This window comes from Macrotis lagotis, chromosome X (genome assembly GCF_037893015.1).
Source record: "Macrotis lagotis isolate mMagLag1 chromosome X, bilby.v1.9.chrom.fasta, whole genome shotgun sequence".
NCBI lineage: Eukaryota > Metazoa > Chordata > Mammalia > Peramelemorphia > Peramelidae > Macrotis > Macrotis lagotis.
In genome coordinates, this window is record NC_133666.1 from 608507015 (window position 1) to 608532295 (window position 25281).

At 37.0% G+C, this 25281-nt stretch overlaps 1 protein-coding gene across 1 annotated transcript in view; it reads right to left on the reverse strand.

The window, feature by feature from the left end:
• Positions 1 to 392: 392 nt before the first annotated feature.
• Positions 393 to 25281, reverse strand: part of COL22A1 (collagen type XXII alpha 1 chain) — a 665867-nt gene continuing 640978 nt past the window's right edge. Inside the window, exons 60-64 of the mRNA XM_074202703.1 lie at positions 19843 to 20022; positions 16475 to 16541; positions 8794 to 8976; positions 7473 to 7550; positions 393 to 6310 (exon numbers count right to left, since the gene is read on the reverse strand). Coding sequence (XP_074058804.1) covers positions 6123 to 6310; positions 7473 to 7550; positions 8794 to 8976; positions 16475 to 16541; positions 19843 to 20022 — 696 coding nt within the window. The 3' untranslated portion in view covers positions 393 to 6122. The remainder of the gene's footprint in view (positions 6311 to 7472; positions 7551 to 8793; positions 8977 to 16474; positions 16542 to 19842; positions 20023 to 25281) is intronic.

Genomic DNA, 25281 nt, shown 5'->3' on the forward strand with positions numbered 1-25281 from the left:
AGTAAATAGAACAGCAGGCCTGGAGTCAGGAAACCCTAAATTCAAATCCACTTCCAGATACTTACTAGCTATATGACCCTGGGCAAGTTACTGAACCTCATTTTGCCTAATGGACTAGAAAAAGAAATGGCAAACCACCCCAGTATCTTTGCCAAGAAAATTCCATGGACTCATGATGAGTTGGCCACAACTGAATTACTTAACAACAGCCTACCATATCACACGGAAAAGATATTTCTCCCATAATAGATATAAATCCTTGGTCTTAGAATTCATCCAATCCAATTCCCTCATTTTTAATGAAGCTGGAACTAAGGTCCAGAAAAGTAGTTTGTTCAAAGTATTTCCAACAGTAATATGGCTGAATAAACCTTCTACTCAATGTTCAGGTTTTATATAGTTTTAATAACCCAATTTCACAGCAGAATCAGTGGGAAATACAGTTTCATAAAATAGCACCATGATTGGAGATTGAAAACAATCTCTCATTCCAAGGAAAGAAGGGAGCAAGGGAGAAAAAGAGGAAAGGGTAAAAGGGAAAGGGGATGAAGGAAAAGACAATAATTCAGAAGCAGCCCTGAAAGTTTGAAGAAAGCATAAAAGAAAGTTTTCAAATAACAAATAATATCAATTTCAAGAACTTAACAAACACACTCTTTCCCATGAGAGATTTTTTTTTAAACAAGAGAGTGAGAGAGGCACATTTGGTATTCCATCCTATGCTTAGTTAGGAAGATTCATATATTAGATATAAAGCATTAAAGCATCCTTTGAAGAAATACAACTTTAAGTCCACCTCCCCCTTTATAAATGTAAAACTTCAGATCTTAGAGGTTTTGCAGTTCATCAGTAAAGCTTGCATAATTGTGTCATAGTATACTGAGTCAGTGGAATGAAGATGCAGTGTTATAGACAAAGCATTGGAATCAGGAAACCTGTTTGAGTCCTGTTATTATTGATTTAGTTTCTTGACCTCCATAAATGTCAGTTTTCTCATCCTAAAAAAAGCAAGGATTACAGCACTTATATGATCTATCTTTGATTAGGGAATGCTTTCTTAACATCAAGGAAAATTAGGGTTAGATGCTCCTATGATTGTCATTCTAGCATTGTTTGCAAGCAAGAGTAACTTTACCTTTAGTTTAAAAGATTAAGAACAAAAATGGCCCAAGATTTGTCTGCTGATCTCCAGAGATTGGGAAGAAACTTTGAGGAAGACAAGTGGTTGGTTAGACTTGATAGTTTATTGAGAAAGATGGAGAATCAGCTCATAACTCCAACCTCCCCCCGCACCCCGCTTCTCTCCCTTCCACTGTGTCATTTCTCATCTAAGTAAGCAAGATGTTCAGGGCCAGTGGTCTAGAATAATTCTGGCCTGCCTGAATCTTCTCCATAGCAATTAGTGTTATTACTTGAATGAGCTTCCCACCAATCTCAAAAAATGAAGTTCTGAAACTGTTTACATTCCGATAGATTGAGTTTATTCCCTAGTGGCAAGTCAAGTCAGCTTAACCTTATTGACTTCTAAGGAGCACAGAACAGCAAAAAATTTGGGGGAGATGGGAGTTAAGTGATAAGAACTAAAAGTCTAAATTAAAAGTCAGCCCCAAGGGACTAATCATCTTTAAATATATTCTAGTGTTCACAGCAAAAATTCCTCCCTCTTCAAAACAGCTGAGCCACAGACATGAAAAGTCTGGCAGTCATATGATCTAGATTCTATTTATACCTCTCTCCATGCCTCAGTTTCCCCTTTTATAAAATTGAGGGAGTCAGACTAAAAAAGAGTCAGCTCTTTTCCATTTCTAACATTCTATGTTCTACTGTCTCTTAAGGTTTAACATTCTCTTTCCTTTTCTGGTTGGTTCTAAGGTCCCTTTCATCTCTAACATTCTAAGTGCTAGGATTCCTTTGGATTCTAACCTACTTTATTCTAGGGTCTCTTCCATCTTGAACATTTTATCCATGTTTTTATACTTATTAAATATGGACCAGGATTCTCCTGAATCTCAACTTCTTCAGTTGAAAAATAGGGATAAAAATAAGAGTAAGATTGTTGTGAGGAAAATGCTTTATACTACAGAAATGCAAATTTCTCCACAAGGCTATTAGCTAGCAAGCAGCAATGCTAGGACTTTGATTTAAAGTGCTTTTCAATACTCAAAAGCTCATACATGAGCTTTTACAGGTAGTCAGTCAACAAACACTTGTTAAGGGCCTACTATGTGCCTTTGATGACAAAGGACAAGAACCAACCAACCATGTGTCAGGCACTAAGTATTCCACAAAACCTTTCTGGATTTCTGCCAGTCAAAATGATCACCCATAGGAATTCAATAAGCATTCATTAAGCTTACTACAAGCAAGTTTCTCTCCTAGGCACTGGTGATCCAGGTTCTTTGAATCCCCAGGGCACTAGGTTTGCACAAAAACTTGGAAACTCTGCTTTATATTAAAAGTATTCTTAGATTTCTCTGTTACACAGTTGAGGGCAGGCAATGATCTCATTAAATCCATCTGGAAACCAGGAGACCTAAAATTGGAACCTGCTCAGAAAAGGATCATAGGGAAAGTTTGTGGAATTGAACTTTCAAAGATAGTTAGCAGGATAAATTGATGGCAGGATTTTGAGGCAACTGCAAACCTTCTAGACCTTTGGTGTCTGAAATGGCATTAGACTACAACTCACCTTAATTGTACTTTAATAACTCACAAGAATAATAACAGTAATAACTGTAATAAAGCATATTAACATAGAACATTTAAGGCTTGCAAAATACTTTCCCTATAATATCCCACTGAAATACAATGAGAACAAACATGATTGTGCCCATTTTACAAATGAAGAAACTGAGATCTATTCCAGTCTCACAGAATCAGAGGTAGGTTGTTGGAAAGGATAATGGAGAATAATGGATATTAAGGGGAAAAAAAAAACATGGGAAAACCTAACCTAAAACACTGTATATTAGGAAGGCAGCATCATCATTACTATTGTGATTATCATTTATTATTTATTTCTCTAATAATTTCCTCCCCAAATGCCTTGTTGGGGTATTGATGATGGGAGGGGTCTCTCAAAAATTATGTCAGTAGATTTAAATACTGACAATTCCCTTCAAACTGAAAAAAGCCTTAGTGCTAAGCACTGGGATATCCCTATAGGTCATTTCCACTTTGGCCCAGCACATCTAAATTCAGAAAGACTAATAACCAGAGAGAATTGATCACCAGGAGATGAATATTCCTGGCCATAGGAATTCATTAAACCATCTTCTAAAGTCTGAAGGAGTTATGATCTGTAGTAGTGAAATACCACATTGAAGGAACCACAGATACCTAAAATTACAGAAAAAGGTCAATATTGTTATTCTAGTCCTCACAGCACTTAACACCATTCTAAAGGCATGTAAAACAGACCATAAGAGTGATCTAATCAAACCACTATGGGAGCAAGATTACTTTCTTCAACATCTTTGACAGGTGATCAGTGAGCCTCTCCAGGAAAATTTCCTTTGACACACAGCTGAGAATACTATAAGCCTATTCAAAGAAGGAACTACTGAGTCCTCAGCAGACTTTGAAGTTGGTTTAAAAGCCACACACCAGGGTTAGAGCCCTTAGCTTCTGGCAGTATTCCCCCCCCCCTTAAATCTCTCTGAATATTTTGCATTTTATGTCTGTATTATAATTATGCCTTTGTCTTTCCTCTCTGTGTTTCTTAAAAGCAGAATCTGTCTCTAATTCATCTGTGCATCCCCTACTGTGGAGTTGAGCTCAGGACCCTGATCATAGCAGGCATTAAAAATATGTGGGCAGAAGGAATTTGCCACTCTCTTGCAAAGTCTCTGCTCCCATTGCTTAAATCAATAACCGATGGCTGAAAGGAACAGGTTTAGACCATAGGTAGCTCACTGGGACTGCTGCAACTGTCTGTGCTCCAGGGCCAAGTGTGTTAGTAAAGCAAATGATTGATTTGTCTTGCTTCAGTATTAGCCTCTGAGTCTGCACAACAATTTGCATCTGAATAGCTTTTCCATGTCTAAGAAAAGTGTATTTTTTTTCCCTCAAGGACACAGCAAACATAGGCTTTGAAATCACAGGATTTTAGAGCTACAAAGGACTTTGGAGATCATGCAGTTCAATCTTATTTTACAGAGGAGCAAACTAAGACCCAGATAGGATGTGTTTAAGGTTCAAACAGGTAAATTAGCAGACACAGAAGTATAACCTGGTGCTCCAGAGACAGTAAGGTGGAAGACTGGGTCTGGAGTTAGGAAGACCTGAGTTTAAATCCAGCCTAGAATATTTACTAGCTGTGTAAACCTGTTTAAATCAAGTAACCCCCCCTCTGCCTCAGTTCCTAGATGCCAATGGGGATAATAATAGGACCTATCTGAGTTGCTTTGGGTTTAAATGAAATAATATTTGTAAGGGTTTTAGCACAGTTTCTGGCAAATAACAAGCACTTGATAAATCCTTCCATCTTTCCTTCCTTCTTTTCTTCTTCCACTACTCTCAAAATTAAGGGATCTTTGCATTTCAATCTCAGACAGGAAAACAATTGTACTTTGTATGAACACAGGAATTTTTGTTTAAAGATATGATGCTTCTGGAAAATATGGGCTTCTGGGAATCATATTGATCCTACCTATTTTGGAATTGCAGAGGTTAAGGAAATGAATTATTGCAACCATTGCAAAACTTAAATCACTATGTAATTATTTGTTATCATCCTTTTTATTCCCTAGCTCCACTCACATATCTACACTGTCTATCCCTACATCAAATCTCTCTCAGAATCACAGAAATCATAAATGTAGAGCTTAGCCTACAATCTCAGCTTATAAATTATTAGCCCAAAGATTTAAAATGAAAACCTACAGAAAACAAAGGGAAATTGTGGGCAAAAATAAAATCTCTTTCCTTTTTTGTACCCACGTTCTTCCACATGTCTTTCATTTCTCTGGTCACTTGCATGAGAGCCTAGTACATTCCTTCTGGCCATTAAAATAATGTGTCTACTCTTTGTGAGTATGAAGAGTCAAATATACTATAGGTTGAATGTTCTGGAGAGCTATTTCAACCTCCAAATGCCGGAAGTCCAAGGGGAAAGGATAGTGTTTTTCATTAGTGTGTCTATTTCTTTTCCTACTAAAATACGGGCAATTCTTGCTTCTTCATGGAGGTCTTTCATCATAGGCTTTCTTTAAAGTTTGACATAGGGATATATGAAGACCATCATCTTCCTTTAAACTACTTCTGGATTGTGGTAGCATATGAGGAACTGCTCCACCTACCAATTTCTAGCACCAAGAAAAGTATTAGAAACTGAGAGGTCAACCAGTCCAATTCCAACCTCAGTTGGAGATCCCATTGTGTCATAGGATTGGAAGGCATTTGAGATATTATCTAGTCATACCCTTTCAGTCAACTTAGAGTCCATGATGAAATGACTTTGTCCAACCACAGTCATATGGGTAGAGAGCTGTTAATAGGGCAAGGATTTGCACTCATGCCTTCTGACTATAAATCAAGTGCTCTTTCCACTATACCAAATAGCCTCTCTTGGATACATGACCATCCAACCTCAGTTGAAGTCTTCTAGTGATAGTAATATATTATCTCTCAAGATAGTGCATTTCACTTGTAGTCAGCTCTAACTGTTAGGAAATTTTCCTTGAACTTCAGTCTACTTATTCTGTCCTCTGGGGATGAGATATTTGAGCGAATATTTTCTTTAAAATGGCAAACAGATGTAACATTGGTGATACCAATCTGAATCAAACAAAGATAAAAACGGGAAAATACCATGTGCTCTGACATTAGAGATGAGAAAATAAAACCCTCTCACCTCAAATAAAACTATAAAATAATCATCATAATATTTAAGGATAATAATATTAATCCTTGCAATAATAATAATAATAATAATAATAATAATAATAATAATGATAATCTGACCGACCGGCAGCATCTGTTGGTTTTAATCATTTAGAAAGCCTTGCAAATCAAATAAAAAGTGACATCATGACCTAGGGGATCTGTGAACTCCTGATTTCTTCTTCAGTTCAAAGTTCAAGTTTCAGAAAATTCTCAAATCTTGGTCTCCAAGGTACCCGCTATGGTCCTTTCACATTGCCAGGCCGGGCTGCGAGACTAGCAAAGTAAGCACACTGAGAAGGGTCACATTGTCCACTAGGGCCTGGTGGCCCTGGAGGACCAGGAAGGCCAGCTTGTCCTGCTTCTCCTTGAGGACCAGGGCTCCCTGGAATGCCATCTTTCCCATAGCCAGGCTCCCCAGGTTGACCTAGTCCACAGAACAAAATAAATAAAAACTGATTTAGCCTTTTATCAAGAGCAAAGAAAAAACAATCCCTATTTAGATCTCATATTTATTCAAAAAATCAGAAAGACAGATGTTAGCTAAACCTCCAACATAAGTTTTTGTTGATGAGTATGTTACCAAGTCTGTGCCAGACTCATCTGATCTAAAGCAACTTATAAGGAAACTTCAATTAATTAGAATCCAAAAGGACTGAACTATGGCTTGCCTGAACTAGTTTAAGCATTATGTTTTCAGGGGAAAGAACATATACACATATACATATACACACACATGAATCGATCAACTATATTCAGTTTCATTCATCTTTTTAAATCTCTAGTTCTGAACAAAGTTTACTTAGATTCAGAATGAACATACCACATCCTCAATCAGCAAATATGGAAAAAAATTATTTTCAATTTAAATTTATTTTTATTAAAGATATTATTTGAGTTTTACAATTTTCCCCCAATCTTGCTTCCCTCCCCCCCCCCAGAAAGCACTAAAAATGATTTTTAATAAGTAATTTCACTCTTTGAATGGAAGGAGATTTCTTACCAAATAAATTATTAGAACAAACTTTGAGAACTTGGGGGGAGCCTTAAAACATATAAAGCAGAAGATGGAAAGTATAGTATCAGCAGTAAGAATCCTTAGAACAGAGAACTTCAGAACATAATCATAGAATTTATAGATGGAATGCAATTTCAGAACAAATAAAAGCACAGAATGGTGAAAAGAGTAGGTGCTACAGAACATAAAATTCTGAAGTTGGAAGAGATAATTGACATTAACTAGGCCAACCCTCTTAATTGACAAAGGAGGAAATGGGAGACTCATGGTCATATAAATAGCAGAAGAACCTGTCTCCTTATTCCTAACTCAATATTTATTTCTCTGCATCCTATTTTTTTTATTAAAGGACAGTAAATTTAAACATTTAAGAAGAATAAAGGATGAGACTTTAGGAAAATCTTTAAAGAGAAATTGAATTCACCAGAAGTGATCACAACCATAATCATCCTACATTACTTATGCTTTTGCAAAAGTGTCTGCTTTTGATGTCTGACTGCCTTTATTTTAGTTCTTTTCTCCATGGTGGTTACACATCTTCATCTTATAAGAGTGTGGCTAACAAACTTACCTGGTATTCCAGGAGGTCCTATTTCTCCTCGTTGGCCAACTCCAGGCTGTCCTTCATCACCTTTTGCACCCCGTTCACCTAGGGAAAAAAAGGAACATAAGGGAGAGAAGTTTTCATTTACATATTTTATTATTCCCACATTGAGTTTAATTATTGCTGTAACTATAATTCTATTATGTACTAAAGTCCTTTGTAGCAAACTATGGTTAAGAAATCCCTGTTAATAACCAGCTTTCATTTTAAAAACAATAAATACAAAACATTCAGTGGCACAAATGAATAAAACTAATTTAGAATCACAGAATGTTAGACTTCAGAAAATGAAATGTTTGAACTAGATGAGACCTTAGAATAAAGAATTTTAGAACATAAATTATAGAATGTTGGAAATGATAGGACCTTGAGAATGTAGAATGTTGAAGTGAAAACCATAGTGTTGAGATGCATAGAATTCTAAAATGTTTAACATGCAATGTTAGAACTAGAAGAGATAAAAAAAACATGGGATGCTAGAATATGGAACATAAAATATTGAGCTGAAAAAGATCACCTAGTACAGGGCAGGTGTTTTGATAATGCATTTCAATATATTAGTTTCATTTGTAATCTTATTTTTTCATACTTTAATAAGCATTATTCCGAGAAAGTGTCCATACACTTCACTAGACTGACAAGGGGATCCTAGCACAAAGAAAGATCTAGTTCATCCCTTTTATTTAATATGAAACAATCCCAGAGAAATGAAGTAACTTGGGCAAAGTCATATAGAGTGAGTTACTGGCTATGATTAGAATCCAGGTTTCCTAAATTCCCATCCTCTATTGTATAATTGAACAAAGATCATTCAATGGAAAGACAGTAATGCCTGAAAAGTTATAGACTAAAAGTTGTCAAGTTGTCTTTCCCTCTTTTACAATTGTATCCCCTCTGGGAAGACAAATGTTACCAATAACAAACTCTTTATAGCACTTAAGAGTTTACAAAGACTTTTCCTTATAATATGCTGGAAAGTAGGCAGGACATATTATCATTAACATGTTGCAGATGAGGTACCTGGAATTCAGAAAAGTTGAAAAACTCTTCTAATAGCTTTACATTGTGAGTGCTGGAGCTAGAACTTGTGCCCAAATCTATGAGGCACGAATTCCTTCTGCTAAAAGATATAATATTCTATGTTATAAGCTAATCGTTCAACCATTGGCAGTTGGGGCTTGTTGAATATAATCTACTTTGTTGGGATACCTTTCTTATCTGCTTATAGTTACAGACTAAGCAAATAAATCTCTCCTGGAACTCATCTGAATATTACATATTCACTCACCTTTAGGCCCCATGGGACCTGATGGCCCCTCTAAACCCACTTGTCCAGGCCTCCCTGGCTCCCCCATAGGACCTACTCTTCCAGGAAGGCCATCTTTTCCAGGAGGGCCAGGGGGTCCTGGTCGGCCCTGAGTTGCTCTGACATGTGCTGGTGGCATTTGGGCTAGAAGGTATGCTAGTTTAGCTGTGAAGAAGAAAAAAACAGAGAGATTTCAGGAAAGATAGATAACATTAGAACTTTAGAGGCCCAAATTGCATAGTAGCAAATAAGGTGCATTTTTGAGATGCTCAGAATCTGATACCTATCATCTCATTGATATTTATATAATGATAAGAGTATATTTGGTAAGTGTAAAGAATAAAAGACCTGAAAAGACTTGAAAAGCTTCTATGAATCAGTAGTACAAGGGACCACTCTCTTGGTGGTTTGGGGATTGCTTACTAAAATTCATCATTTCCTTAAATTATGAATTTAGCTGACAAAAATTAGCAGTATTAAGCTTCATTAGGCTGTCAAAGAGGACTAGACTGTCACAAATAAGATTAAGAATCTTCTCTTTCATGTTGGCTAGAATCACATCATCCCAGAATTTCAATTAGTTAGGAACTTGGAGGCCATCTGGTCTGGTTCACACCTGGATTGGAATCTGACAATTGTATGTAATTGTCCAACTGGGAAGGAAGGTCTCCTTTGAGGAGAAAACTCACTACCTTGTGTGAAAGGCATTTCATTTTTTAATAACTGTAACTGTTTGGGAGTTTTCCTCAGAAGTGGCTTCATTATGATGTTCTGAAACTTTCCTTATTTTTACTTCAATTCCCTGAAGCTAGGCAGAATAGCTTTAATCTCTCTTTTGTATAACTACCTTTCAAATCTTGAAGAACACTAACATCTTTGCTATCTCTGATGCAATGTCTGAAAAGTTTTAGAAACATAGTTTCTGGGTAATTAATCATTGCTTTAATTATTGCTAGTGGATAATTAATAAAAAGGGTCAGTGGCACTCTTAAATGCCAAAGAACCCTCATGGGACCCATTCCATATTGATATACCCTTGGAAGAGTAAGTATTCATGAGGGTGGAAATCAACTCTGATTGGTTGACAAGTAATGAGAATAAATATTATAATGAGAGGTGAATAATGAGGGTCAGGGACTGATTCTAATCACTTGGTCTTAGGCAAATAGAGTTATCTATATCAAATTACCCCCCCCCCCAGGATAGTGTAGACAAAAGGGGGAATCCACTTCCACCTAGAACCTTCTGACTAATCACATGGGATGGAATCCCACCAATTTACCCAAATTCATTACCTTTTCATTAGATCTAAGCTTTCCTAGTTGTATGGGGTATGAATAAGATTGATAAGAATGTTAGAGAGTGAGGAAATAGTTAAGGTCTCTCCAACAGTAAATGGTCATTAATATAAGACAGACTGATGTCTCTCACAGTCTTCTTTTCTCAGGTTAAAAATTTATTCCTAGATCTTTCAATAAATCTTGGCAAAATTGATCTTCAATGCCATCATCATTCTATCTAACTTTTTTTTTTGCAAGTGTTAAGTGACTTGCCTGACACAGGTCACACAGGTAGGTAATTTATTAAGTGTCTGAGGATAGATTTGAACTTAGTTTCTCCTGACTCCAGGGCTGGTGCTCTAACCACCGCACCACCTAGCTGCCTCTCTTCTGACTTCTTATGTATGCTTTGCTTCTCCATTTTCTCAAGGTCCTTTATGAAATGCAGCACCAAGAACTAAATGCAATGTTCTAGATATGGTCTGACCAGGAGACTCTTTTTCTGAACTCTATGACTCTCCCCAAAAGAATGACCTCTCTTTGGAGATAGTGAATTTCTTCCCATTGGAGATTTCAAAATGAAGTTCGATGAAGACTTGTTAGGTATGTAATTGTTTGTGTGGGTTCTTACTGCATATCTCTCTATGTAAGTAATTTATTAGATTAAATGGTAGATAAATTCCCTTCCAATTCAGAAATTCTATGATTCTGTATCTATGCAATTTGAGTGCTTATTTTTTCTTTTTGTTGATTCATATTGAACTTGTTATCCACAGAAATCCAATCCCATTTTTCCCCCACATAGATTCTTGTGTAACATAAAATATATATCTTGCATCTTGTATTTCTGAACTTGAACTTTTAAGTCTAATTGGGTACTTGTGGGAAAAACAGATAAATGCAGATGACACTGTCCTTGTTCAAAGTTAATAACTCACATTCTATTAGCCTCTTAGGGTTTACAAGGTACTTTCCCCCAAACCTATATTAATTATCTCCACTCTACTGATGAGGAAACTGGTCACAATGAAGGTTACATTGACTTACCCAAGGTCACAAAAATGGGAAGTTACACATAAGCTTCAAAGTCGGATGTCTAACTCCCAAGTTCAATGCTCCTTCTACTTTATGCATCTCTTAAAATCTTTCACTGACTTCTTATTTCTTCTAAATTCCTTCATCTTGTATTCAAGGTTTTCTACTATTTGATTTAAACCTAACTTTCCAGCATTATTTCAAGCTACTCCTACCTTCATGCACATATTGTGCCCTTTCTGAAGTCATTGACAAGATATCTCTCATGCCTAGAACTGTTCCCCTCATTCCAGTTTCCCAATATGCAAAATTTCCTTCTAGTGATCCTCCTTTCCTTGCTTTAAGACTTGGCTTAGCCACTTCCTCCAGGAAGGCTAGCCTGATCCTTCTTGGTGAAAGTGATAAAGATCACCTCTAACCTCTCACATTATCCATTTGACCTATCTTGTTTATTTCATTTGCTATGTCTTTTATTACATAATTTTATATGTGTACTTTCTTCATTATTGGATTATACCTCATATAACTATATGTACACACATATATACATAGTTCACTACTAGATTATTAGCTCCTTGAGGCTAATTTCTGTAACTTTTTAAGATCTTTGCACAACTGGTGATTAGTATGAGACTCTGCACATAGGAGGTTCTTTAAAATGATTTCTACAGCTATCCTAGGTGTTTGATAGAAAAAAATATAATTAATCTTATGTTGATAAAGACTGACAACTTAATTCTTCTACAATATAAAGTCTTAGGGAGAGTATGTGTCTGTGGGAACTGACAGGGTAAATGATTTATCTATCATCATTTGGCTAGTAAGTCTCAGGTGCGGCTTGATCCAACAGCTTCTTTACTCCTAGAATGGCTGCTCCTCTGTGGTCTCTCATGCTTTGCTCATAGTTAGTGTTTAATTGCCTTTGTTGTTGGCCTGAATTCAATAGAATTGATTTGCATTCTGACCTGGGCATTGTTGAAGTCAGAATATCAATCCCTAGGGATAGTCTAGTTCCAGGTTGAAATGAAAGGTCTTGAGTCTGTATGAAAATTATGCTAAGGCATATTTACTGTTCCCAGGATCTACTTCCCCATGAAAATCTTTCATTTAAGATCCTTGGAGGACACAGAGCACAGTCCTTATTTTCAGGGTCCCCAGCCTTACCACACTCCTACCTCACATAAGTCTAAGTTGCATTCACACTCAAAATTTGTTGCTCCTCCCTGCCAGGTTAGATTCTGAGTTGTTAAGTTCATATGACCCTCACAAAAATCTGTTAAAATAGGTGGTGAAATTATCTGTATTTCATAGGTAAGGAAACCGAGGAAGGGCCAAACAGCTAGTAAGTGAGGGAGAAGTGGAACCTAGGTTTTACTGACTGTAAGGGCATCAGTCCACTATCCACTTTTCAATTTAAATGCCTCATGACAACAGCTATAAACTCTTAAAGGTTTGCATAATGTTCTACATATATTATCGCATTTTATCCCTACAACAACTCATTGAGGTAAGTATTTCTAGCTCCACTATAATTATCCCCATTTTACAGATGAGAAAACTGAGGGTTACAAAGGGCAAGTGACTTTCCTAGGACCACATAACCAATAAGTATCCAAAACAGAATTTGAACTCAGATCTTCCTGATTCCAGGTTCAGCACTTTAACTGTTGTCCCATTTAGTTGCCTTTTCCCTAAACATTATGGTGTCAGCAATTCTATAATTTTCTCTTTCTTTCTTTATATTATGGTGCCAGCAAGCCAGCAGCACAGCGAGACTTAAAAGGGAAAGTCTTGCTTTTAATCTCTCTAACACTGAGTCTGACCCAATACTTATGCATTTTTAGACTCAGAAATTGTTTCAGCTAGAAGGAACCTTAGAATTCATCAATACCTTCATTTACCAAAGAAAGAACTGTCTTATTTAAGTTCATACAACCTTTAAGGTTAAAGACTGGACTTGAATTCAGATCTTTTGCCTTCAAGATGATAATCACCCCGTTATATTGCACTGCCTCATTCTAACCAGGTTATTATCTGGGTCAACCTCCTTTTTAGTCCAAATGCAATGCTCCTTGTACCTCCTATATTTGGATACTGAATGAATTCCCTCTTTTATCTATATATGTACATTGAAGGTATTTATATACTTTTCTTCTTTCCTTGCCAAAGGAAGAATTATAGACTATTACTTAAGAGGATTTTGGGCCACAAAGGGAAGGCAGGACTAGGAGCTGCATAGCAGAATATTTTGTACATAACACTCTGTACTTTTTCCAGGAAGTCATTGAAAGAGAGAATATATCTCAAGGACCTTTTCCAGATGACCACATGATTCCAGTCATGGAAGTTTTCAAAAGCTCTTAAGGTAGTATCCACTGGTTCCATTAGAATTGCTGAATGTTATATCCAAAAGCAACCTTTGAAGTCAGAATGTTGGAACATTAAAACAGAGCTAACAGGAGTTTTAGGTAGAATTTAGGTAGAAGAGGTAGAATTCTAGAATTGAAATGGATCTTATAATGCAGAGTATTACAAGATAGATCATAGAATGTCAAAACCAGAAGAAATTTTATGACACAGAATCTTAGGAAATGAAGGGACTTCAGAAAATGGAATGTTAGAATGAGAAGGGATTTGGGAGCTTATCTAGTTTAAGTTCCTCATTTTCCAGATCAGAGTATCGAGGTCTAGAGAGAGGAAGTAATATACTATATGCTAATAGTATAATTTAGTCATCCTAACACAGAGATCATGTTTCTCCTGCAGCAGTTTGTTTTGTTTTATTTTTACAATTGTAGATTATCTGGCCTCTTGCTCATGACTTCTTATTTCTAGTTTTGAATTGGTGAGAACATAAGTTTTTAAAAAAATTTTTTTCCCTACCTGATCTGGAAAAAAAATTATCCTGATGAGTAGCTAATGATCTTTTACTAGGGAATTTCTAGGGCTCAGAATAACTCTGAATTTCTAGATCTGATTCATGAAAATATCTATTATCCTGCTCTCCTATAGTCTTTTGAAATAACCAAAACTATTTGGTCCTGACCAAGAATATAAACTGATATCTCCTTTTAGGGCTTTTCCAATAACTTATAATTCATTAATATTCCTTAGGAAAAAATCTCCCTTCATCAGCCCTATCAAGTTTCTATTATTTTTGTTATTCATCTGCTATATGTAGCTTTGGAATATTAAAAGATAGAAAAAGGAATATTAGAAAACTAAGGGAATTTAAAATGCCTTTATTTCTCTGAAGAATTTGTTACTTTTAGCCACATTCTCCTAAATACTCTCTCCTGATTTTTTTCTATGATTGGATCATGTGGGTCATCTGGAAAAGGTCCACAAGATAATCTCTCTTTCAATGCTTTCCTGGAAAAGTACAGAGATTAATGTCCCAAAATTTCATAACATTTCTCTCTTTTGATTCTCCTTCCTAACCCATCTGACCACTCCTCAGTTTTTTTGGTTAGACTATTTTCCAATTGCAAATGAAATCTAATGCCCTGTCCTGCTATCTTCTTTTTGTCATATACTTTTTTTTTTAGGCCAGATTTGAACTCAGGTACTCCTGACTCCAGGGCCAGTGCTCTATCCACTGTACTACCTAGCCACCCTCCTCATATATATATATATATATATATATATATATATATATATATATATATATATATACTCTTACATTATTTCAGTCTTCATCAGCTCCCATGGGTTCAATGTTCATCTCTGTGTCAATGACTCAGTCTATATTTCTCTCTCTCTGTGATCCAGTCTTTCATTGCAACCTTGGATACTTCCATCTAGAAGTCTTGTAGGCATCTCAAACCCAAAATGTCCAAAACAGAACTTATCCTCCCACAACTTTTCTCTCTTCTTAATGTTTCTTTTTCTGTTATATGCATGGTTATCCTGTGATATGTTATATGCATGATTATCCTGTTTACAACCTCAGAATTATTCTCAACTCATCGCTCTCACTCATTTTTCATAATCAATCAGTTTCCAAGTACTATGGATTCTAACTCCACACTATCATTCATATCTATTTCCTACTTTCACTTACACGACCACCACCTATCAAAGACCCTCGTATTAGATCTCCAGTATATTATTGCAAGAATCTCTGACTAGGCTCCTCATCTTTAGTCTTCCAATCCATTCTTATATAGCTGCTTAAGTGATATTCCTAAATCATAGATCTGACCATGACACTCTCATTTTCAAAAAGCTCCAAAAGTTTCCTCTCATTTCTGGGATAAAAAGCAACTTTTGTTTTTAGGTTTTTGCAAGGTAGATGGGGTTAAGTGGCTTGCCCAAGGCCACACAGCTAGGTAATCATTAAGTGTCTGAGACCGGATTTGAAGCCAGTTACTCCTGACTCCAAGGCCAGTGCTTTATCCACCTAGCCACCCCTAAAATGCAACTTTCAAAGCCCCTCACTATCTGAATTTATTCTTCTACACTAAGATTACTCCACATTAAACTTCTTTTTGAGTATGGCCCTAATCAGATTAAAAAGTAACTTGGAAATATTTAATAAAATAAATAAAAATATAACATAGATGATGTTAATTTATGACTTTTCTAATCTCATATGTGGCCCATAGGGATCTGTTTCTTTTTGACGTTGGCACCATTTCTCTATATCCTAAGCAAACAACTACTTTGATACCTATGTCCAGTTTGTGCTCCATCTTCACCTCTACCTCATATTGCTTCCTTCTGCCTTCCTTCTGGCTATCTTTACCTCTGCCTCATTCATCCTGAATATACTTCTAAAGGAAACTTATCCTGATCTCTTAAATTGCTAAGCCAACCACACTTCAATTTGTGCCTAATTTATTTTTTTAGTACATTTAGTCCCTCCCATTTAGTACATATCCCCTCTCTCTCTTAGAAATGCAAACTCCTTGAATGCAAGGGATGTTGTTTTTGTCTCTGTGCCTCTAATATCCATATAGTGAAAACTTTATAAATACTTGCTTAATGAACCAATATAACAATGTTATTTCATAGCTAACAAAACTGAGACCTAGAAGGTGAAATGCATTTCTCAAGGAAAGTGGTTGAACTTACACTTAGACTCGAAGACTCATCTACTGATACCCTTGCTAGTAATCATTTCCTTCCACCATCTTGCTTTCTCCTTATAACAGGGCTATAATGGATCATGTGCACTTAATTTTTTTTTTTTTGGTTTTTGCAGGGAAATGGGGTTAAGTGGATTGCCCAAGGCCACATAGCTAGGTAATTATTAAGTGTCTGAGGCTGGATTTGAACTCAGGTACTCCTGACTCCAGGGCTGGTGCTCTATCCACTGCACCCCTAGATGCCCCCAGTGCACTTACTTTCAAGTTGCTTCCCTAACTCTTCTTGGATAAGCCTTCGAAGAGTGTCCACTGATGGTGAATCTCCCTAGAAGAGAGGAAAGTTGGAATTACTACTAGGTAATGATCAATAAATGAATAGCATATACTGATCAATCTGCAGAAACTGATAAATATGAAATCTTACATTCCAGTATCATTCTTTTATATTATAGCATTCTAAGCAGTATTTCAAGCTTCTTTGTATGATCAGAGAAGGTGCATTGAGAGGCTCAGGCACTAAGATATCCCAACTAAACTTGCAGCCTCATCTACTTGGAGTTGGGAGGGACCTCAGAGATCACCTTGTCCCACACCCCTCCTCTTACAGATGAATAAGGAGGACTGGAGAGTCTAAACCAGTTGTCTAGTGGAACAAAGATAGAAAGGGAAAGAGTCAGGATAAAAAGGGCAGAATCAGGATAGTGAGAAAACTTCTTTTTTTATGCTATAACCCAGAAAACAACACTGGAATGGAGCTGCAGTTCAGAAAACCTTTGCTGAATTTTACTGAATGAATACAGAATTCTGAGGTGTTAGAAGTAGGGAAGAATTCAAATATTCATTCAACATACATTTCTTAAGGGTTTATTTTATTTAGTGTACTCTGCTAGAGATATGATAATGTTGATAGGTAACATTTATAGAAGATTTTTAAGATTTGTAAAGCACAGAATATCCTCATAATGCCCATAGGAGGTAAATTCTATGATTTTTACCATTTTTACAGATGAGTAAACTGAGTCAGTCAGCAATTAAATGATTTGTCCAGAGTCCTACAGCTAGTAAGTAAAGTTCTATGACCAGAACTGAATGCAGGTCTTCCTGAGGCATGATCTCTCTATATGCAACTCTTAGACTAGAATATACATTCATACACTTCCTACTGTTACTACTATTACTATTGCTACTACTATTACTACTAATTATTACCCACAACTTGCATGAATGTAATACTTTACTATTTTGCAAAGGAATTTTGCATTCTCACTCTCATTTGATTCCTTCACCACAACCCTATGAAATAAAGGAGGAAATGTTCCCATATGACAGATAAGGAAACTGAGATCTAATGAAGGGAAATGCCTATTCCTAATGTCCCACAAGGACTAAATGGAAGAGGGAGGGATTATAACCTAGGATTTCTATGTCTTTTCTACCAAATAGTGCTGAAGCTTAGAGAGATTAATCAATCAAGCAATAAAGAACTATTAAATATTAGTGGATGTGAAGGTAAGCTCTGAGGTTCCACCCTGGCTTCACTCTTTGGGTTTTAGTTACTACCTCAATTTCCCCCACATTATACTTGTTGGTCACCTACTTACTTAATCCCAACTTTTCTCCTCAAAACAAACAAAAAACAGGCCAGAGTTCAGGGAGACATTCAGCCAGCTTGCCTATCTTTCTTCCCAATATTATATGCTTTCTCAACTGGATGACCTATTTTGTCCTGCCTGTGTTGTCTGAAACAAAATAAGCTTTGAAAGTCCAATTATTTGCAGGATGTTTCTCTGGGAGCTTATTTTTCTGAAGGGGGGAAAGAAAGGGTGTCACCACCTTCTGTAGAATAACCATCCTCTGTTTTCCCAGTACAGTTTCTCTAAACAGAATGACCCTGCTGAGGATTGCTCCCTGCTTCTAAAATCTGCAGAGGCATTTTGTTTGTCCATCAAGAGGCCAGTTGTTTGCCTTCTCAACAGGTATACTGTGAACACTGATAGGATATAAGGCAACATAAGGGATGGCTGAGCACTTATTAAAAGGAACTTAGGAAAGGCATTGATTCTACTGCCTTTACCTCAGGACTGCTTCTGGAGCCTGGCAACTTATGTCCTAACATTCTCATTGTTGATCTCTCCTGGATCATTAAAATTAGCAGGGGGAACCTTGGAGATGCTCTAATCTAACTTCATTTGATAAACGAGGGAAGTGAGATGCAGAGTGCTAAAGTGGTAAAACAGCTTTTACCTTTGTCCAAGATAAAATAGATCAAGAGAGGAGAAAGGCCAAGTCGGGACTGATATTAGTGATCTGGGCAAATTGTATTTGAGAATAAGAATAGTTACCATCGAAGGTTTAGAATGCACCTTACAAATGCATCTCATTTTGTTGTTGTTCGGCCTTGTCTAACTCTACAGTTACATAAGGACTTCAGCAAAGGTATTTGAGGGGTTTGGTATTTCTTTCTCCCATGTTTTCATTTTATAGATGAGAAACTGAGACAAATAAAGGAAAAATGAATTCTTTAGGGTCAAACAGTTAGTAAAGGTCTGAGGTCAAATTTGAACTCAGCTCTGCTGGACTCCAGGTCCCACAATTTACCAAAGAACTGGATAGATTTACTATCTAGTTTAGATAGCTAACTGATTCCAAGTACTCCTATAAATGCTTGATAAGATGGTGTTATGCTGAATCTAGTATACTGTAGTTGGAACTTTTAAATTACATTTTACGCAATGTGACTGGGCACTAGCAGCTTTTAGACTTTCTAAGATATTCATAAGATCCGGAGTCACAGAAGCAAAAGGTCAAAGGAAATGGTTTGCATAAAGCACTTTGTAAATCCTGTGATATCCAAATGTTATTTTACTATTGCTTATTATTACTATTGTTACTTTAAAGCTCATTCTGTCTGATATTTAAAGTCCTTTACCAACTTTTCCAACTTTATCATACATTTCTCCTTTACCCACATTCTATAATTCAATACAAACCACTTTTAATTGATCCTTGTAGAGGACACTCCATCTCCTCTTTTCATATTCTCTCTCCACATATAGAATGCATTTCCCTGCTCATTTCTACCTCTTAGAATCTCCAATTTACTCCCCAGTTCAGCTCAAGTATCACCTTGTATAAGGGTTTTTCTGATTCTTTCAACAGTTAGCACCTTTTCCCCGAAAAATCACCTTACTTCCTTTGACTTTATAAGCAAATATTGTATCCTTTAGGATGAGGATTTTTCTTCTTTCTGTATATCCAGTGCCTACCATATTACTAGGTACCACCTGGCTGACTGAGCCATTGATTACAACACTAGATCTCTTTAACACAGTAATGATCACAAGTTTAATGGCAGGAAGTGATCTTAAGATCTCCTTAGACCATTTCCCCTCATTTGCCAGATAAGAAAACTGAGAACTAAGGAGATAATTAACTTGACCAAGGTTATTCAGGTATGAATAACTGATTCCAAATCTAATGCTCTATCCATTATACTACCCTACTCCTGTTGTCAACAAGAAAGGTAGCTCTCTAAGAATATGAAGAGTTTTGCTTAGCTCAAGAGAAAGCTATCAAAAATGAATAAAGTTTGAGGCTGAGTAGGGCATTTCAGCCAACACTCTTACCCTTGCCCCAGGAAATCCTGGCTGTCCTGGTGGTCCAGGAGGCCCAGCAGGTCCACTTTCTCCTGGAGGTCCATGAGGGCCCATCAATCCTGTGTGGCCTTTATGACCTGGTAATCCTGGCTCCCCAGGCTGGCCCTTCTGTCCTTGGCTGCCCTTCTCCCCTTTGACTCCAGGATCTCCCTAGTTGAAGGAAATGGCACATAAATATAAAAATGAGTACATAATATACTTAGAACCATGATATTGATTATGTCCAGTATCTAGAAGTTTGACTCCTTGTTCTAATACTCCCAATAGTTTGATAGGCCTTGGAAAGTAGAATATATATTTAACAGGTCCCACTATCTAGAGTCAGCTGTGGCTGACTTCTAGAAATAGCTGAAGAGTTTTATTCAGTACTACATATGACTGTAATGTTCACAAAAGCTTCTAGAATATCGGATTAAAAGGATCTTTAGAACACAGGATGTTGAGAGAATGTTGTTGGGTTTTTTTTTTAGGTTTTTGCAAGGCAAATGGGGTTAAGTGGCTTGCCCAAGGCCACACAGCTAGGTAATTATTAAGTGTCTGAGACCAGATTTGAACCCAGCTACTCCTGACTCCAGGGCTGGTGCTTTATCCACTGCGCCACCTATCCACCCCAAGAGAATGTTAAAATAGAAATCGCACAGAATGAATCCTGGTATGTAAAACTGAGATTAGACCTGAAAGATTCATTAGAACATAGAATAGTGATATGGAGAATAATGGACAACTACATGGGGCAGTGGATAGAGAGTTGCACCTGGAGACAGGAAGACTCAATTCCTGAATTCAAACCTTGACACAGACACTTACTAGCTGTATGACCCTGGGCAAATCATTTCACCCTGTTTACCTCTGTTTCCTCATCTATAAAATGAAGTTGAGATAGAAATAACAAACCACTTCAGTATCTGCCAAGAAGACTCTAAATGGGTTCACATAGAATCAAACAACTGAAATGACCAAACAACAACAGTGACATGGAGAATAATAATTGTAATCCTGTTTTAAAATCCATTGATACTGAACTTTCTGAGTGGGATAGAATTGATGAGAAGAGAGAGTTTCAGTTCTCTGCCAGTCTCCTTTAGAGAATTCTTCAGGTGGGGGATGCACCCACTGGAGACTCATCAAACTTCATTTCTTTTTTGAGACTAAAGTTATTTTGGATATTCAAGAGAGAAGAGAGAAGACATGAAGCCCATTCCAGGTTTCTGAAAGAAAAGACTTTGGGAAGGCATAAGAGGAGCTTGTAGTATTTATCATGTTTATAGGTCCAACTTGCTACTCAAGAAATTTTGGGGAGTTTCTTCTTGGGAGATATGAAGGATCCTCTCTCTTGGTTGAACTCAATTATTTCTTTCCCCATGGAAAAGTTCCTTCATTCTATATTGTCTGGTGTATATTCTCCTTTATACATCTTCGTTGATTTTTGTTTTGCTATGATATGCATAAATGGTCTTCTTTGCTATTCCCTCTGTGTTCATTATGGTATTGGTATCAGGTGGGAAAGTGATCTTACATATGGTATCTGATGGTCTTCAAATCTTTGACTTTTGTTCTTGATTAATGAAAACATTCTTCCCAAATGCAGTCATTCTGGTCCATCATGTGTCAGTCAAAGGATTTCATCTCTAGCAGCATAATACGAATGCCCCTAGCCATCCCTCTTAATCATGGTCTCAGTTCCAAAATCCAACAAAATAGAATCAGAATCCTATGTCATTATTATCAGGATCCTTAATATAAAAAGATTAGAACTGGAAGGACTTTTAGACCATAGACTCTTAGAATATAAAAGGTTGGAAAGAACCTTAGAACACAGAATGTAAAAGACAAAAGAAATTTTAGTCTTTCTTTAATTCAAACTTTTCTTCTGAAGAAAGAGGAAAAAGAGGTGCAGAGAAAAATGTGTCAAAAATTGTACAACTTCAAGTGAGTGATTCTAAAACCTGGGATAATTCCATTATGCTTCCCCACTTTATAAAAGTAATTTTCAATCATTAGGCATTCTATGTCTTCAAGATCAAGGATACACAACCCCTAAAGTTACATAAGGACTAAAATCTTGTCTGTTCTCTCCTTTAGTCCAAAGTGTGAGCACTGTTGTCTTAACCATAGTTTAGCAAGAAAGACAGCTATATTCTTCAGAGAGTCCATGAACCAAGAATGCCCATATTATTTAAAACAGGAATGGATGTTAGGCATCATCCGGTTCAATTTGCTCATTTTCAGTTGAGGAAATTGAAGTCAAGAAATCAATTTGTGCAAAGTTATGAAAGTAGTGAACAGAATGATCAGTATTAAAATTTAGATCTTCTGACCAAGATTTCAATGCTCAAGTTACTACAACAAACTTCCATATGTGTGCTTGTGTGTAGATGTCTGAGATTCTTAAATTATATTTCATGAGGATTTTCCCTCTTGCTCTTAGTCTTCAAAAACACAATCACCATGTGTCAGCTAGGTGGTGCAGTAGACAGAGGACCTCTCCTGGAGTCAGGAGGACCTGAATGAGAATGTGGTCTCAGACAAGCATAAAACCTTGGGTAAATCAAGTCACTTAACCCTGATTGCCTTTAAAAACCTCTCAAACAAACCAAACAAGTAATGCTTTCACCATGTACCCAGGAAGGGTACATTTGAATCTCAAAGTCAGAGGATAGCCTTATGGCAGATGTATGATTCCAGTATCAAAGAACAAGCTCAAATGACCAGTGATCTCTTACAGAGGCACAACATTTTAAAAAATATTTCAATAAATTCCCACAATATCTTTGTTATATTGGTAGCACAAGGATCATCGTACCACTTTTATAGATTTGAAAACTGAGGTTTGGAGACATTGACTTTCCAGTTGAGATTAGGCATGAGGTCTTCTTACTCTGACTGATTTTTTGGCTCCCAGGCCTCAACTTTTTCTACAATATCATATTTGTCCTACAGTAAGGGGCTCTAGGAATCAGAAAATTTCATAGTCTAAAGGGAATTCAGGGGTCTTCCAGTCCAAATTACACATATAATAAGAATTGTTCTGACTTACCAGAAAGCTCAGATTCTGTTAGAATACTTCTAATGACGGGGGTTTACCTCCTTCTAGATAGAATCTATTTCATTTCTGGATGGCTTTAAATTTTTTTTTTTAGGTTTTTGCAAGGCAAATGGGGTTAAGTGGCTTGCCCAAGGCCACACAGCTAGGTAATTATTAAGTGTCTGTGACTGGATTTGAACCCAGGTACTCCTGACTCCAGGGCTGGTGCTTTATCCACTGTGCCACCTAGATGCCCCTGGATGGCTTTAAATTAAAAAGAATTTCTTTCTTTTATGGAACAGAGAGCTTTATTCCTCTGATTTTCTAGTTTTTACCATTTAGAGCCACACAAAATAAATCTAATGCCTGTTCCACATGCTAGACTATTAGACATTAGAAAACAACAATTATGTGACTTTTAAAATATAGACTCATAGATTAGAGTTAGAAGGTAGAAGTCATCCAACTCCCTCATTTTGCAAATGAGGAATCCGAGATAAGAGACATTAACTGAGGTCACACAGAGAGTAATAGTAAAAGGATTCGAATCTAGGTAATCGAACTCCAAATTTGAGGCTCATTCCATCAAAATGTGACTCCCCCCAGTTGTTCTGGTTAACCCTCACACTAAAGGGTCTTCAGGTCCCCTCACTCTCCTGATTGTCCTCCTTTGGCTGGAGCTAATCAGTTACTGAGAAATTTCCATATGGAGACCCACTCTCTCTGCTTCCTCCTGACACAGTGGAAGAAGCTGCCACGTCACTCTTAGAACTTGCAAAGGAAGCTGAGATGCATCCCCTTGCGGGGGCCATGACAACAAGGGGAACTGGAGGCTGCCATTCTGAGTGGTTGTGTAACAAGCAACACATGTGGGGGTTTCAAGGCAGCCTGGATATATATTTTCACTGTGAGGAGAAGCAGTTTTCATGGCTGTTAAAACACACACACACACACACACACACACACACACACACAACCAACTTTGTTGCAAAAATGATTTTTCCTCCACCCAACTCCCTTTTAGGCAAATGTAAAGAAAATCTTATTAAATCCTGGTGTTGCCAACATTCATTATGGAAAAATCTGTTCCCTTTTCACATCCGATGACAAACTCAGCACTGGGCAAACACCATGCCATGCATGTTTTCATGTCTGAAACTTTGTCAAATGAAAATAGACATATTTAGTTTAGAACATTTGAAATGGAAGAAATGTTAAAATGTAGGATATTAGAGCTGGAAGGTAGAACACAAATTTTTCAACCCAGAAAGGCTATTAGAGATCATCCACTTCCGCCTCCTGATTTTATATATGAGGAAAAGGATGTCCAGATTAGAGTTGTAAATGAACCAAGGTCAATTAGCAAATGAATGGGATAACTGATATTAGTACTAAGATGTCCTGATTCACAGGGAAAGAAGAAAAAATGAATGGAAAGAAGGAAGGAAATAAGGGTAGAAGGAAGGAAAGAAGGGAGGAAGGAGGGAAAGAAGGAAGGAGGAGAAGAAAGAAGGAAGAGAAAGATGAAAGAAGGGAGTGACAGAGTGAGGGAACAAAAGAAGGAAGGAAGATGGGAAAAGGAGGGAGAGAGAAAAGAGGGAAGAGAACAAAGGGAAAAATATAAGACACCTTTCTATTTTTTTTTAACTAAAAATAATATATCATGCTTTGTTGATGATGCTTGTCCTTTGTTCTCAAAGTAGACCATGATATCAGAGAGATGATACCAGGATAAGCACTTGAATTGGATTTGAGTGAGAAGGCTGTGCTAAGTCACCAACCTCGCCTCTGGAGTCACTGAGTCCAGTGGTCAGATATGAATCAGGATGATTAGAGATGGTGCTGAATGCAAGGCAATCAGGGTTAAGTGACTAGCCCAGTGTCTCAGAGCAAGTAAGAATCATGTGTCTGAGGCTGGATTTGAACTCCCTTCCTGCTGACTCCCATCCACTGTACCACCTAGCTTCCCATATCAAGCTTTATATAAAGGAGGAAGGGAGAGAGGAAGATAGGAAGTGAGGAAAAGACAATGGAAAGAATAGAATTTACTAATATGAAGCCTATTATATATGAGGCACTAAGTACTTTACAAATATTATGTCATTTGATTTTCATAATAACCTTGGTGGTAGATACTATAAATAATACTATAAACTTTACTGTTGAGAAAATTAAGGTAGAGAGTGGTTAAGTGACTTGTCCAGGGTCACAGAGCTAGTGAGTGTCTGAGGCTGAATGTGACATCAGACGTGACTCCAGACTCAATCCACTGTAACATCTAGCTATCTCAGTGCAATATTCATTCTTTTTGACATGTTGCCTCTTTTCTGTGCGATCAATCACCTTTATGTTTATCATTTCAATGGTTTTTCTTTCTTAATAAC